Here is a 15,540-nt window from a genome sequence, read left to right on the forward strand (position 1 = left end):
CGAAATGGCAATATTTATTTATGCATTATCATACCTACACTGGCCAAAAGGCATTGTTGTAGGTGGCACTATAGAGGAAGTGAACACAAAGAATAACAAGCAAGGCATAATGGGACCAGTAGAATGCATCGGTTAGCAATTTACGGCAGTACACGGTTAGAACTGAACAGCCGGAACAACAGACGACAGCGTCACGCTCTATAACAAAAGAAAAACTAAAAAAGGGAGAGAGAAAACACGCTTTAGATCATGTGGCCATGCTGAAATGCTGCTAGTCCTTCGCATACAACGGGAACAGCAGTTGACAGCAGGACACTAACCACAAAAAAGATTCAAGTCATGTTTTGCTCATGCCCAAGTGCAGCCAGAGTGCAGCGAAAAACAATCAAGTGTTGGCGGGAGCAACAAAGGCGGAAGGGCGTTCAACTCTTTAATCGACCTGGGGAAAAATGACGCTGGAATGTAGGTGTACGGCAGGCGCGTTCAGCATTTTTTTACTGTTTCCCCTTCGTCTGGTTACATATGTGGGCCGATGAAGGTACTGATGTCCATCTATTGCTGCCTCCTCAAAACACCTAGAAAAGGTACGCGCAGTTGTAGAGTGTCCCACGAGAGACATCGTTTAAGGTCTGTACGCTATTGTCCTAACAGCACGAGTTAGTAAGAAATTGTACAGCCCAATTTCGAATTGCCACCAGTTTATTTATAAGGGTCTTATTGCTTGGCTCGCATACCACAACAGCGTACTCTAATATCGAACGTGTGTTAGATAAGTACAATTTTTGTTTGACGTCTTGAGGGGCTTTATTAAAATTTGTTTTAAGGAATTTGGGAAGTCGTCCAGCCTTTAAAGTGATGTACCCAACATGTTTATTCCCTGAAAGGTCTGATGAAAAGGAAACACCAAGATATTTTGCGTAATATACTTTTTTAAATTTGAACGTTACTTATGTGGTATTTCTGGATAATTCTAGCCCGCTTTCTTTGACGTTAATTTGACTACATTTTTTGGGACCAAGGTTTATGTGACCCATACCGCCCCAGGCATGGTTTCAATCAAGGTCACACTGTAGGGAGGCAGCGTGAACGTCATTCTCTCTGTCCTTATAAATGACGCAATCATCCGGGTTGGATGTAATGTTCACGGTGATATCATTGACATAGATGAGAAATAAAAATTGCCCTAAAATAGATCACTGTGGGACCCCCGAAGTGACAGCTGCGAGATTTAATTCAAGGCGTTGGTAACCACTTTTGGTGAGCCCCCCGACAGATTATTTTGCACCCAGCCCAGCACGGAATCAGTAAGGCCAAATTAGGACATCTTAAGGGGTAATACAGAATGGGGAGCAGTATCACAGGTTTTTTTGAACTCTAGTAAATGACATAAAATCGTTTGCTAGCGTCAAATGAAGAAAAAAATATCCTGGGAGAATATTCAACCAACTGGGTGGCGCACAAAAAACCCGCACAAAATTCATGCTGGACATGCATGAAAAATTGTACTACTCTAACTGGTGAAACATGGTTGCGTAGAATACATGCTCTAATATTTTCCAACACACACTAGTAAGGAATATGGGTCTATAATTTTGTGCACGTTTACGGAGACCCGCTTTATGAACTGATGTGACATGACCAGTGTGACATGTGCAGTCTCAAGGAAGTTCTCTAGAACTAAGAGACTATGTAAACAAAACAAGATGTCCCAAAATCCCCGAAGCGCATGTTTTCATTACATAGCTCGGGATGAGGTCTCGTCTAATGGATGGCGGAGTTTAACGTAGACACAAATTTACTCACTCCCTCAAAGGACAGTAAAGTTTGAGGCATTACTTTAATATATTTGGAATCGGGCAAAGCATGGACGTCAGTGATAGGGGAGGAAGATACTGACTTAAAGGTGGCCATTTAAATGATAAGCTTTCTTAACTTCATCGGTGATGTCTCCCTGGGGACCTGTTATTGGCGTTATTGAACATTGCCCTTGCCATTCGATTTCGTATACTTCCACACCTGTTAGGGCTTTCTTTGAGCTTGTTACCCAACGATGAAAAAAAAACGCATCTTTACCAACCTTCATCTTTAGCCTTGTTTCTTTTCCTATGGGATGACGTGTGTAGAACAAGTCATTATGCCTACTTTTGTCTTGTATACGGGGTTATCCTCCCAGTCAAGCCGAGCCACGGCTTTTTGATGGTGCGTGCAGCATCGAGAACTCTTGTAGTTGCTGTTGAATAAAGATTTGGTTTAATAACGATTTGGATTTGATTCATTCCTGTCAGCTCTATGGCTGGAATAAATGCCAAGTTTTTCATTTAGTAGAGCTTTGACCTGCCTGGTGAAAGAGGGATTGGTATTCTCGGTGTTCTCAAAACCATTTTTGTATTGGATATAAGAATCATTAGGCTCCTGTACCTTTTCTTAGAAACATTTCCAAAGCTGTTATATGTTAGGCTGAATTCGACGAACACCTGAAAGTATTCTTCCAGGGCCCGCATGAGTAGATCGTAGTTACCTCCTTGGTACATTAACACTTTAAGGAGACGTCCGATATAGGTAACGGACGCATATATGCGATGGTTGCTAACACCGCATCGTGGTCACTTATGCCAGGAACAAGACATATGGATTGCATTGAATTGTCAAAGTTCAAAAAGGAGAGGTCAAGCCTTCAAGCGAAATCAGCGTATCGCCTTGTCGGGAAGTCCATACGTGGTACATTCCGTTAGTAGCAATCAGATTGGTGAATCCTAGCGAAAGTGCCGAAGTAAAAGATGGTACGAGGGACATATCTACCCAGGTGATCTGAGGCGCATTAAAGTCGCCGCCAAGAAAAACAGCTTTGTTTTCAAGTTCTCAATTTCATGGGGTAATATGTTAAACGGCTCGTAAAAGATTAAAAGAAGTGTTAAAAAAAGTGTTGCTAGGGCTACGGTGAAAGGAACATAGGCGATATCTTCTCCATCAGGGAGTGCAACTTCACCAAACGGATTCGCAACCACTGGCAAGCGCCAGAGGAGTATTGGACATACTTTTATCCACTAGAAAAAAAACGCCCCAAGTGTACACATTGCGATCGCAACGGTACACATCAAAGTAAGAAAGAAAACTTTCAGAATTGTTGAGGATATCGTCAAGCCGACACTCGGTGCCGATTAGAATATCAGCCTTAACTGCTGCAAATATTGGTGTTAGTGAATGGCGAATTGTTCTTATTTTTATGCTCCGGCAGTTTACAAGCAAAACTCTTCAATTTGTAGTTTAGTTTCGGGCATTTCGGCCCGAGGTAGTTGAGGCACTCACGGTAGTATCCAATACGTTTTAGCGATCATAAAGCTATCTTTTTACCTGAACGACCATGTCACTTTCTGCATCATAGACTTACGTACTCCCGCCTTGGAGAAGTATTTTAATACGTAGCTAAAATATACCATCAGCTGTCCGCCTGTTTTGTTCTTTCGCCAGTGGCACCTGGGTTTTTACAAGGCGGCGTACACCCCTACAAGAAGGGGCTTCTCGAGCCACGTCGGCTCCTGGGGTGGCTTCGTCGACTACTACACTCACGACCGAAGCGAGGTGAGCGCTTACCTACTGATCGTAATGCACCGCGAGCGCGACGCAGACGCTTAGTGCATCCAGAGGAGCGGCGGGGGGGGGGGGGTGATTAAGCATTATGGCAGGGGTGCGCTTAGGCTAAAAAAAGCTTCCTGAAGAATTCTATTTATGCAATGGGCGCACAGTAGATGTCAAGCACTCACGGACGTTTGTCCCCCAATGACGAACGTCCATGCCAAATGGGAAAGCGAAAAAATCCTCGAGGAACTTAAATATGCTGACGGGCTTTGACGGCGATATGCTGTGCAAGAGCCCGTAACATATACCAATTAAACCACCTTAAATTACACTTCTGGACTTGCCACCTTGAGAAGATGAGGCTACGCGACACGCCCCTTTTAAGAGCACAAAAGTGAGTACCTTCGCCCGCAAGCAAAGGGATTGGTGTAGTTTACATCCCAAAATCATGCACCCTCTTACAAAAACACGAGGTAAGAGCACCAAGTACGCCTATGGCCCAGCCGCACGATACACTGACGTGTGGAAATACCCGCATCAGCCAGCCGGTGTTGCACGTGTAAACTACGCAGAATGCGAAGCTAATACCGCCTAACCGTCCGCACTTTTGCAGAAGCAGCCAAGGTAATGGCATAGACCCTATGCAATACCACAGCGCAACAGGGAGACATTGCATCACAATGCTGACAGACTTGTAGATAGCCTGCCAAACTTCCTAGACCGATCGATGCTTTAATACCCAACACTGCGTTATCAAAAACATCTCCCGGCTACCCGAAGCTCACCCCGCCTGGGTATTCGAACAAAAATCGCTCCAAGGTAACATAGCGGCACTAGTTGCTGCCCGCGCACAAACGCACCGATATACTATCCTAGAGACAACAACCTTGCTTGTTTCCCCCAGAAATGTCCCAGTAATGGTCTATACCATCATAGTGGTCTTTTACAGTCTCGACCTAACAATATGCCCGGCACCGCACCGAGGGTTATCAAGCTAACAAAAATCTGAATGCTGGAGGCAAACACATCCTTACAGAACCCCTGCTTACGCGATCTACTCATATGAGTACTCCACACCTTCAATTTCTGGGATTCTCCAGAAACTTTGCGCTACCGAATAAATTATGGTACCCGGAGTTAGCATCTCAAATATCTGACCTACTGAAGGAAAGCTCAATTTTAATGCAACATTTAAATAATTGTGTGCCAGTGAAAACCTTCAAAATACTTACAAAGCAAATATTCTTTGAAAAAAGTGCACCTTAAAGTTGTTTACAGGTAAAAAGTTCGACAACCTGCTCGTAATGTATTCTATTTTATATACCTCACATGCGTGTTTTGTTAATTTGTGTTAACTTCAGTTTATGTACACAATATTCACAGTTACTTCCATTATTTATGCAATCACATGCACAAAAAGGCCCTGTAGTCCGCCTGATATGATACTCTTATTTCTGTTCCGCATTTATTTCACTTTTTTGTTTTGTGGGAAAATTGCAAACAACTGTACCCTTCGATGCCGCTGCAACTGTAGGTTGGCAAGGCCCAGTGAGGCATGGTTTTGCCTTTCGCCATGTCACCGAAGACAACTGTGTAATTGTCTTGAAAGAAACAAATAAAGAAGAAGTACAAAAAGAAGAAACCTGTACAATCGTGTATGAGACTGCTAAAAAAGGCTGGACTTCACTCCCCATCTCACACCAAAGTACCAGCAGTGGAGGACTGAGTCCACACCCTAGGATCCAACAAAACTTGTCGTGGAGTGCCTGAATAGCTAGCGGCATCAAGGGTACCGGGACTGTAATGCCCTCCAGCGGGCTCATGACTCAACAGGAGAACCTCATGTTCACCCAATAATGAATTATCAATCAGTCGCAAGTTATCTACAATATATTAGAGGCGTTTCTTCCTCGAAAGCAGTTTTATCGTCCTCCATGACATGGGCTAGTACGCACCGTCTGCGGGTCACGTCGAACAGACAAGGACGTTGGGATGTCATTGGCGAGACCAATTGTTTGCTTATTGGAAGACTTTATTCCGTGTGCTCAGCGGGCCTTGTGTCATGTACATTCAAATCACGTGGAGAATCCGCCTGGAGACCAGAACATCCAAGGATAGGAAATGTGCTGTTGCCAATGTCGCAGACAACCCCGGCGTTCTAGTGGACATCAGACACATGTGGTTCCTGAATATACCGTCGGGGCCAATAGCGGAATTTATCAATATATATAACTTGCACTTTGCCTGTACCTAATAACTGCCATTATTTAAATAACAAATACTCCAGAAAAACGTTTTTCTGGCTCTGCAGCGATAAGTAATTTGGATTTACAGTCCTTTATCCATAGGATTTGATGATGATGATGATGATGGCTTAAGTTTAATGGCGCAAGGCCGACATGGGCAAAGAGCGCCAAATACAAAGTTATTAGATAAGGAGGGAAATCGGATAAAGTCAGTTAAATACTATGAGCACGTCTGGTGTAAAGGGCCAGGGTGAAGAACGTGAGTGGTTAAAAAATAAATACGGTGGCTGGTGTATAGGACTAGGGGTAAAACTATGGGTGATAAGAGATGAGTTGTAAGAAATGAACTTCAGATAGGAACCTTAAGGTTCGCTGAACAGAGAACATGGCTTCATCTCCTAAGAAGTATGACGGGTGTGGTGGAATATGTCGTGTGTGTAGTTGTGGGAAGTGTTTTCGTCGTGTAATGTCGAGTGCCTTACATTGTATGAGGATGTGGATCACGGATAGGGCCTCTCCGCACCTGCTGCACAGAGGTCTTGGAGACCCCGTGAGAAGGTGCGAGTGCGTTGCATGAGTGTGCCCTAAACGTAATCTAGCCAAGGCGACTTCAGTGTATCTATTACGTGTGTCGGTGGTGTATGGTCCCAAGTGTGGTTTTATTACGTGTAACTTGTTGTCTGTTTGTTCACTCCAGTGTGTTTGCCATGTTTTGCGAAGTTGTTGTCTGATGTGTGGTTTCACGTCGGTGTAGGGTAATGTGGTTATGTCTACTGTATTCGAGAGTGTAGCAGCAGCAGCCATTCGGTCCGCTGCTTCGTTCCCGGCTATACCACTGTGGCCAGGGACCCAGCAAAGAACCAGTTCAAATTTGCGTACATACACCGACATAATACCCTTGACTATTAGATTTACAACGTGATTTTTTGAAGACTTTGTTGACGACAACGCCCGCACGACACTGAGGGAGTCTGTATATATAATGGATTGTGGGATGTGACTTTGAAGGATATGATTAACAACAAGAAGTACACCATAAGCCTCTGCCGTAAAGATACTGGTATTACTGTTAAGAGTTCTAGTGACATTAAGGCCGGGCCCATGCGCTGCGCAGGACACAGAGGTGGCAGTTTTAGAGGCGTCCGTATAAAATTCAGAAAATTGATACTTCTGCTGCAAATACAAGAAGTGCTGCAGAATTGCACATGTGGGAGCTCGGTTTTTATCTACATGTGTGAAGGATGTGTCGCATGATACAGGGCGGAGATGCCATGATGCTATAAAATCTGTTTGAGAACTTTGTATGGTGTCTAAAAAGGAGACAGAAAGCTCTGACGCTTCCTCTCTAACTCTGTAAGAGAAGGGCGCAGAGAACGATGGTCTGTTTAGGAGTAGTGCAGTCTGAGACGTATCATAAAAAGCCGATTTAAAAGGATGGTGTGGCATAGATGAAATTTTAAAAGCAAAAAGAAGATCTGTGTATGCTCGCTGACGTTGTAGGTTCCACTTATTACACTCCACATAGAGGCTTTCGACCGGGCTAGTCCGGAAGGCGCCACATGCCAACCGGAGCCCCAGATGAAGCACTGGGTCCAGCATTTTCAGGGATGTCTTACTTGCTGACCCATAAACAACGCTTCCATAGTCTAATCGTGAACCTATCAGGCTGGTAAAAACACGTAAAAGAAGTTGTTTGTCAGCCCCATATGAAGAGTGGGAGAGAACCTTGAGTATATTCATGGCCTTTAAGCATTTATGTTTAAGTTGTTTTATGTGTGGAATGAACGAGAGCTTTTCGTCAAGGACTACACCTAAAAACTTGTGTTCATTTCTGACTGGAATTGAGACACCATTGAGTTTGATGTCTGGATCCGGCCGAATGCCGCGCCTTTTCGAAAACAAAACACAAGTACACTTCACTGGATTAAATTTAAAACCGTTGCTATCTGCCCAGCCAGCTAGCTTGTTAACATCAAGCTGGACTTGGCGCTCGCAGATAGACAGGTTACAAGACTTAAAGGATAATTGCACGTCGTCTACATAGATTGAGCAGGAAATGGTTGGTGGCAGAGCCTTCCGAAGAGAGTTCATTTTTACAATAAACAACGTGCAACTCAAGACTCCACCTTGCGGAACACCGTTTTCCTGCACATGAACTCTCGAGAGTGCAGTTCCAACTCGCACGCGAAACGTTCTTTCAGAGAGGTAACTGGCAAGCGTGTTCCACATGTTACCCGACATACCAAAGGACTTCAAATCGCTGAGGATGCCGTACCGCCAAGCAGTGTCGTACGCCTTTTCAAGATCAAAGAATACTGTCATACAGTACTGCTTATGGAGGTAAGCATCTTTAATATATGACTCTAACGCAACGAGTTGATCGTTCGTAGATCGCCCCGCCCTAAAGCCTGCCTGACAGCTCTCGAGAAGACCGTTGTACTCTAAGAAGTACACGAGTCTCCTGTTTATCATCTTCTCGAAGAGCTTACACAGGCAGCTTGTCAGGGCAATGGGGCGATAACTGGCGGGAGAGGAAGGGTCCTTCCCTTCCTTTAGGAAAGCCACTACTATGGCCTCCCTCCAAGAGCGTGGGATGTGCCCCGACAGAAATATTTTATTGTAGAGGTGAAGAAGTGTTTCAAGTGTGTCTGCATGTAAGTTTTGTATCATTGTGTATGAAATCCTGTCTGCACCTGGAGCTGAAGGTTTACAAGTAACGAGTGCGACCTTCAGCTCATGAAGTGAAAAGGGGCTGTTATAGGATGAGTTCGACTTATTAGTGTCTCGCAAGGACTTCTTCTCACATGATGCTTTGTGTTTAATGAAAGTGTTGGTGTAGTGTGCTGAACTGGACACGTGTTCGAAGTGTTGTGCAAGTGTGTTAGCCTGGTCTTCCAGTGTGTCCCCTGTTGTACTAACCAGGGGCAGGCTGTGTGTCTGTTGTCCTTTTAGTTTTCGTATTCGTGTCCAGACTTTTCGCGTGTCAGTGTATGAGTTGATGGAAGTGAGGAAGGAGCGCCAACTCTCCCTTTTCGCCTCACGACGCACTCGCTTCCCAAAAGCCTTTGCCCGTTTAAAAGAAATGAGGTTATGTGACGTGGGGAACCGGCGAAGGACACCCCACGCCTTGTTCTGGGCCTCTCGCGCCCGCCTGCAGTCCTCGTTCCACCAGGGCCTCCTTGGGGTGCGGGACCCACTGGAGGCCTGGGGAATGGACTTTTCGGCAGCGTCGAGGATGTGCGCCGTGACGAGTTGGGCGGCTTCCTCCACGTGTAGGTGTTTTATGGATGTGTGGTGTAGTTGAGATGTTTGTGTGAATGTGCTCCAGTTTGCTTTTGATTCATTAAACCTTTTATGGGAAGATGGACTGCTCGGGCCTATACCTATATACGTTAATGAAGTGGGGAAGTGGTCACTACCATATGGGTCCGTGCCCACACCCCACTCAAGACATGGAAAGAGAACTGCGGAACCAATAGCCAAGTCAAGATGCGAGTATGTATTGTGTCCTAAGTTATGGTATGTAGGCTGTTTTTTGTTGAAAAGGCATGCTCCTGAAGATGTAAGAAACTTCTCTATCAGGCGACCTCGGGCATCCGTTCTAGAGGAGCCCCAAAGAGAGTTGTGTGCATTAAGGTCGCCTGTTATGATGTATGGCTCGGGCAGCTGGTCGACCAGCGCTTCGAAGTCAGAGCTCAGAAGTGCATCATCAGGACGAATGTAAATGGAGCATACCGTTATCAACCTATTAAAAATTATTGTGCGTATTGCTACAGCCTCAAGGACGGTGTTGAGAGCGACAGGGTGGCATGCTAGGGATTTCCGGGCTATTATGGCTACACCGCCCGAAGAGTGTGTGCAGCCATCCCTGTCCTTTCTGAAGACCATGTACCTATTTAAGAAATTTGTGTGCTTGGAATTCAAATGCGTCTCCTGAAGACACATCACACTTGGCTGATTAGCATGCAGTATTTCGTATACATCGTCAAGATTTTTAAGAAGGCCTCTACAGTTCCATTGAATTATGTTTTCTCTTCCCATTATTTAGTGTTGGAGCTACTGGAGTGTGTGTGTTTGTTTATGTGTCGTCTTTCGGGGCTGTGACTCTCGTCTTTTTTGGCTTGTCGGGAGGCTTTGGCGTCGGGACGCGTTCCTTGCGCTGCGTTGCAGGCAGGAACGGCCCGACATCCATGTCGTCGTCGGATGTCCGAGGGGTGCCCGACGGACCGGGCCCCCCGGACTTGGCCCCCCCTCGGGAGCCCTTCGTTTGAGCCGCCACCGCCGAGGGCGTCCGGGGCGCCAGAGGTGGCACGGGCGGTGCGGTGGCGGTGGGAACCGGTGCGGGGCCCGTGGTGTCCATCACCTCGGTACCCTCCAACGCACTGGAGGATGGGGAGACAGAGGCGGGAGCGGCACCGGTCCCGACGGAAGAGGTTGCCACCACAACCGCTGCTGCCTCAGCAAGCGGCGTGGTGGCGGGTTGGGCTGCCAGAGGCAACCCAGGGGGGGGGCGGAGGAGGGACCAGGTCAGACTCGCTGAACTGGGTCCCTGTGGAAACGAGACGCCGCTCCGCCCCCCGGCGAGCTGCGTCGGCGTACCTCCCCAGGGGGAAAGAGGCGAACCTCTTTCGCGCCTCTGGGAAGGTAAGGTTCTCAGTGACTTTCACCTTGATGATCTCCTTCTCCTGTTTGAATTTCTCGCATGTTCTAGAGTAGGCCCCGTGGGGCCCCTGGCAGTTAGCACACATGAGGGTTTGCGATGGGCAGTTGTCTGATGGATGATCGTGTTGTGCGCACTTGGCGCATGTTAGTCGACCACGGCAGGCGGTAGTGCCATGCCCAAACCGCTGGCATTTAAAACACCGGTGGGGGTTGGGGATGTATGGCCTGACGGGGCAATGAATGAAACCTGCATGTACTGATTCAGGAACTGTGGAATGGTCAAAAGTCAATATCACATGTTTTGTTAGGATTTCCTTGTTATCTCTACGAATCATGATACGCCTCACTGCTGTCACACCTTGGTCCTTAAGGCGTTCCAACAGATCGGTGTCAGTTTCATTCATTAGATCTGACTCAGAGATCACACCCTGGGAGCTATTAAGGCTATATATATAAATTATATATTAAGGCTATATATATAAATATATATATATATATATATATATATATATATATATATATATATATATATATATATATATATATATATATATATATATATATATATATATATATATATATATATATATATATATATATATATATATATATATATATATATATATATATATATATATATATATATATATATATATATATATATATATATATATTTAACTTTCATAATGCCACTTTCAAGGGACCGCGCGAAAGTGTCATATGACCGGGATGTCGTATTGTCGGGGTACGGGTAAATGCCGGCCTAGTAGGCATCCTCACGAGACAGGTGGGCTAACAATTTGTTCGAAATACTATATTTAGCGCGTTCTAGCGCTAAACCCACTCACTGAAATGTAAAAAAGCCTATCTTGGGCTCTGTTCTCCTCCATGGCGTCTCCGTCAGCCCGGCAGCCCTGCGCCTCGCCCGCGCGAGATAAAGCCGACGCGGTCGCGCAAATTCAGTGATGGTGCGAAACTGCGAATGCAACGCGGAATGAACTACAGTACATGGCCACAAGGAGGCGATGGAAAAAGTGGCGGCAACGAACGTAGGGGAGCTACAACGCGGCTTTGAAAGACTGATAAGCAGAGAGTAGAGAGACGGGAGAGAGAGAGAGAGAGAGAGCGAGCGAGAGAGAGAGCGAGAGAGAGAGAGAGAGAGAGAGAGAGAGAGAGAGAGAGAGAGAGAGAGAGAGAGAGAGAGAGAGAGAGAGAGAGAGAGAGAGAGAGAGAGAGAGTCCTTAAAGGAAGAAACTCGGATCGAGCGGTCGAGAAAAAGCGGGTGTTCCGCTATCGCCGAAAGGTTGCTTTGTATGTGTTTTCGCGTCTGTTGGCTCGATAGCGTCTTGAAACTCACGGCCCGCCGGGACCTGGGCTTCGACTTCTCGCGGATGCCGCATTGGCGTTCTGGTGCCGCGTGGATCCGTCGAAGGTTAACTTCTGCCCGGCAGCACCGGCGTGCTTGTAAGTGTCTGTTCAGCAAGTGGTTGCGCCAGCTTTGGACGTTTGCACATCAAGCCCAACCTAATGGGGTTTGAGACAAGGCGGCGAAGCGGTGTCAAGTTCCCAAAAATGCTGGTTCAGCCCCGTCAGGGTTCGTTGTATGAAGCGGGTCGCGTGCGCCCGAGCGTTGTGTATTCAGGGTTTTAATGCATTGTTTCTCTGTGGAGTTTGCCGGTACCGGGGCGATACGTCGTAAGAAGCGGGTAGTCGTGGGTCGGGGACGTATCAGCGGGGTTCCACTATACATATGTTTGGCCTAGGTTGTATTCATGTTTTACACAATATTCGAACTGATCTGGTACTGGCATTGCCCCGCTACCTAAGGCAGACTAACTATGTAGTGAACATCATTACTATTTTTTCAATACTTGAAATTCTCAGGCATGTTTGCTTTAGAAATTTTACTATTTAGCTCTATCATAACGAACTGAAACAAGCCCTCGGCAAAAATGATCGTTTTGTTATTTTGTGCCTCCGAAGCACGAACCATTGTACAGCATAACTGCCTGCTTTGGAAAACAAAATCTAGAAAACCCTTTTGTGCAGAAAGGAATGCCCTTTGGGTTGGATTTCCGGCGGGGCATGTCGGTGTCCAGGAGCGATGACGGAGCTTATTACACGGACATTGTGAGCCAAGAAGCGGAGTCCATAATCAGGACTCACGACAAGAACAAGGTTTGTTTTTCTCCAAGTTTACGTTAATAAACTAGCCACCAGGAGCATGCGGAAAAGCTTCCTGTAGTTTTTGACCACCTAGTACTTAAGCAAATCGATGTCCCATAAAATACTGTTGTGTAACGCTAAGGGGCCGCTCGTGTTGAAGGGTGAAAACTCGACGTTTTTTTTTCTCTGTGAATTATCTCTTTGCATGCTTTTAGTGAGAACACGAATGTACCCACGGTATCCCTAAGTAGCCAAACGATTTTTCTGAGCTGGAGAGGAACAAAAACTAGCCGGAATAAAAGAGCATTCCGAAAAATCCACGATTTGCGAAAACAATCTATAATTCATTTAAATAGGACTGAAGAAATCGCGAATGGTTCTTTCCCTTAAATTGCTCCTGCGTGAGAGAACGTCTGCTGGCACGTCTGCAGGCGTCACGCTTTTTTGATAAACCTTAGACAACAACGCCAATGCATTGGCAATGTCTTGCGTTGAGGGTAGCGCTTGGTCGGGAGTGTCAGAGTCGGAGTCAGAGTCGCTTTTCGGCAGCGCGGTCACTTTCCGCATGATCTCGTTGTCCGTAATCTCCGCGCAAAACACTAGAGAGTTTTAGAATAACGTACGCAACCGTACGCAAACAGTTAGCGAACTCTACATCTTTGCGTCGTTCTCACTGCGCATGCGCCGTACGTTAAGCCGCTTCTGCTTTTACCGGACGTAAGACGAGCGGACGCTATTTCAGCGAAATAGCGTGCGTACGTGAGGCCGCTTGCGTTTCCAACATGGCGGCAAGAAGCGCGACAACCATCCACGGTTCCGCTTTTCTGTCGACTGCAATTTGCTTCCGTTGGACAAAACTCCTTGCTCCTGTGTTTTTAAATATACCGAGTGCTTAGCACGTCCCCCTCGTGCAGCTCTGTATCGTCGTGACATCGCTGACTGTCTGAACGAAGTTTTGAAGCCAGGCCAGCCACCGAAGCGGTGTGTGTGTGTGTGTGTGTGTGTGTGTGTGTGTGTGCGTGTGTGTGTGTGTGTGTGTGTGTGTGTGTGTGCGTGTGTGTGTGTGTGTGTGTGTGTGTGTGTGTGTGTGTGTGTGTGTGTGTTGGTGTGTGTGTGTGTTGGTGTGTGTGTGTGTGTGTGCGTGCTTCTGCCGGTGGACAGTGCTTCCCATGCTCTGGATTATCATTTTCGAGCGACGTACAACTCAACCTCGCATCGGGTATATAATGTGTGCGTTGCTAAAAGCCTTCGCCGTTTGCGCGCCAGAGTTAAGTGACTTGCTATTCGACCTCGCAAACCGCGAGCGAGGTAAGTGCCGAATATAAACGCATCTCTGGATTGTTTTGAAGTTGAATAAAATGTATGCGTCCAACCCGGGCATTCGGTTCAGGCCGCTCTGTGCGATTGCACGAGAGAAGTTCCGCGGGACTTCAACGCTTTCTTTATGGAACGTACTCAGGTAACAGAATATTCATGTCGTGCTGTGACAGTGTTGCATTCAAATTCTAACAAGAAAGCGTTTGCTTCCACTTGTTTGGATATTCGTAAAATGTGCAAGCGCTCTGGCACTCCGATAGAAGATCAGCCGGTGCGTCATTTCGCAACACATTCAACAGATGGCGCCGTATACAATAGGGTGTCGCTACGCAAAACTGATGAGATGCTCTACTAAAAAAGGCCTATCTCCCCGCGAGGGGAACTCGAGTAAATGCGTCGCATAGGGGGTGGGTGTATTGCGTTAACGTTTAGTGTTTGGGGAATTGGTGGTAATGAATGCGTTGTATCAGCAGCTTCTTGACGTAGTTTGAATGAGTCAAGGACATCAGGCGCGTTCGTAGCCTTTCATTCTGTGTCGGCCTTGTGGCGCAGTGGGTGGAGCACCATGTACCTTGCGTTCCGCCCGCAGGGTCGTGGGATCGAAACCAGGCGCCGGTAAGTATTATTTTTTTCTATAGTGTAGGGGGACGCGTGTGGACCTGTTGTTGAGAGCGAGGAGGGTAGCGTGATGCGGGAAAGGAGGAGTGGGGGAGAGGGCGCACCTGGAACGGCTGTTGCGGACGCCGAGGCACACCAACGCCGGGTGACATCGTGAGTTAAAGAAATGCTCTGCATTTAAAATCCCCTCGTGGTGTTTATGTAGCAGGACGCAAAAATTTAGTGTTTAGCGTACGCAAAGGCATCAAACGTTGTACTAAAACTCTCTACTATGTTGCTGTCCGCTGCAGCAAGTTATTGAGCTGTGTGAGTGTGTGGATGCAGCCCATGTTCCTGTACGTGGCCCACTTGGCGCCTCACTTCGCCACAGAGAGAGAGCACCTCCAGGTTCCAGAGCACTACCTGGAAGGATATGAAAGCATCGGGCACTCTAACCGAACTTTATACGCAGGTAAGCTATGCTGCTTTTATTTCAGGTATTGTGCTGCATATTTTGTTAATATCAGCTATGGTGGCGGCGTTGTCACTCGATAACAATGACGTTGCGGATCTGCTTTCATTGTAAATTACAAAATTTGAAATTTCAGTTGCTTAGACCAGTTAAAATTCGTAAAAACACGACATCGGAATTATATCGGAACTTTCTGTAAACTAAACAGAACCTTAACATCGTTCGCCTGGTACTGAGGAACGTCTTTTGCAAATACTATATGCTATTTCATGGCTCTTCTATCGTTTGCAGCTTTCTCATATAGTCTTGTGCTACCGCCGCATGGCAGTTGAATATCTTCCTGCGCTACCTCCGGAGCTCGAAAAGCGCTGTGTTTGTCGATGGACGCTCCACCCACACCATCGACGGATACGTCATGGTGCTGCGCTGCACTATATAGCGAGCGGTAAAGAGAAAGTTTTGCGAAGTTTGCCGACCGCTGCTAGAGTAACAGGTTTGAGCCAC

General features: G+C 46.5%; 1 protein-coding gene across 2 annotated transcripts in view; it reads left to right on the forward strand.

The window, feature by feature from the left end:
* The window catches only part of LOC144168824 (arylsulfatase B-like), a 123,252-nt gene that overhangs the window by 87,806 nt on the left and 19,906 nt on the right, over positions 1-15,540 (forward strand). For both annotated transcript variants that reach the window (XM_077697810.1, XM_077697811.1), the window contains 3 exons: positions 3,469-3,579; positions 12,534-12,662; positions 14,910-15,036. In XM_077697810.1, coding sequence (XP_077553936.1) covers positions 3,469-3,579; positions 12,534-12,662; positions 14,910-15,036 — 367 coding nt within the window. The remainder of the gene's footprint in view (positions 1-3,468; positions 3,580-12,533; positions 12,663-14,909; positions 15,037-15,540) is intronic.

This window comes from Haemaphysalis longicornis, unplaced genomic scaffold (assembly GCF_048455015.1).
Source record: "Haemaphysalis longicornis isolate Haplotype H1 unplaced genomic scaffold, Haemaphysalis longicornis Haplotype H1 scaffold_2, whole genome shotgun sequence".
Taxonomy (NCBI): domain Eukaryota; kingdom Metazoa; phylum Arthropoda; class Arachnida; order Ixodida; family Ixodidae; genus Haemaphysalis; species Haemaphysalis longicornis.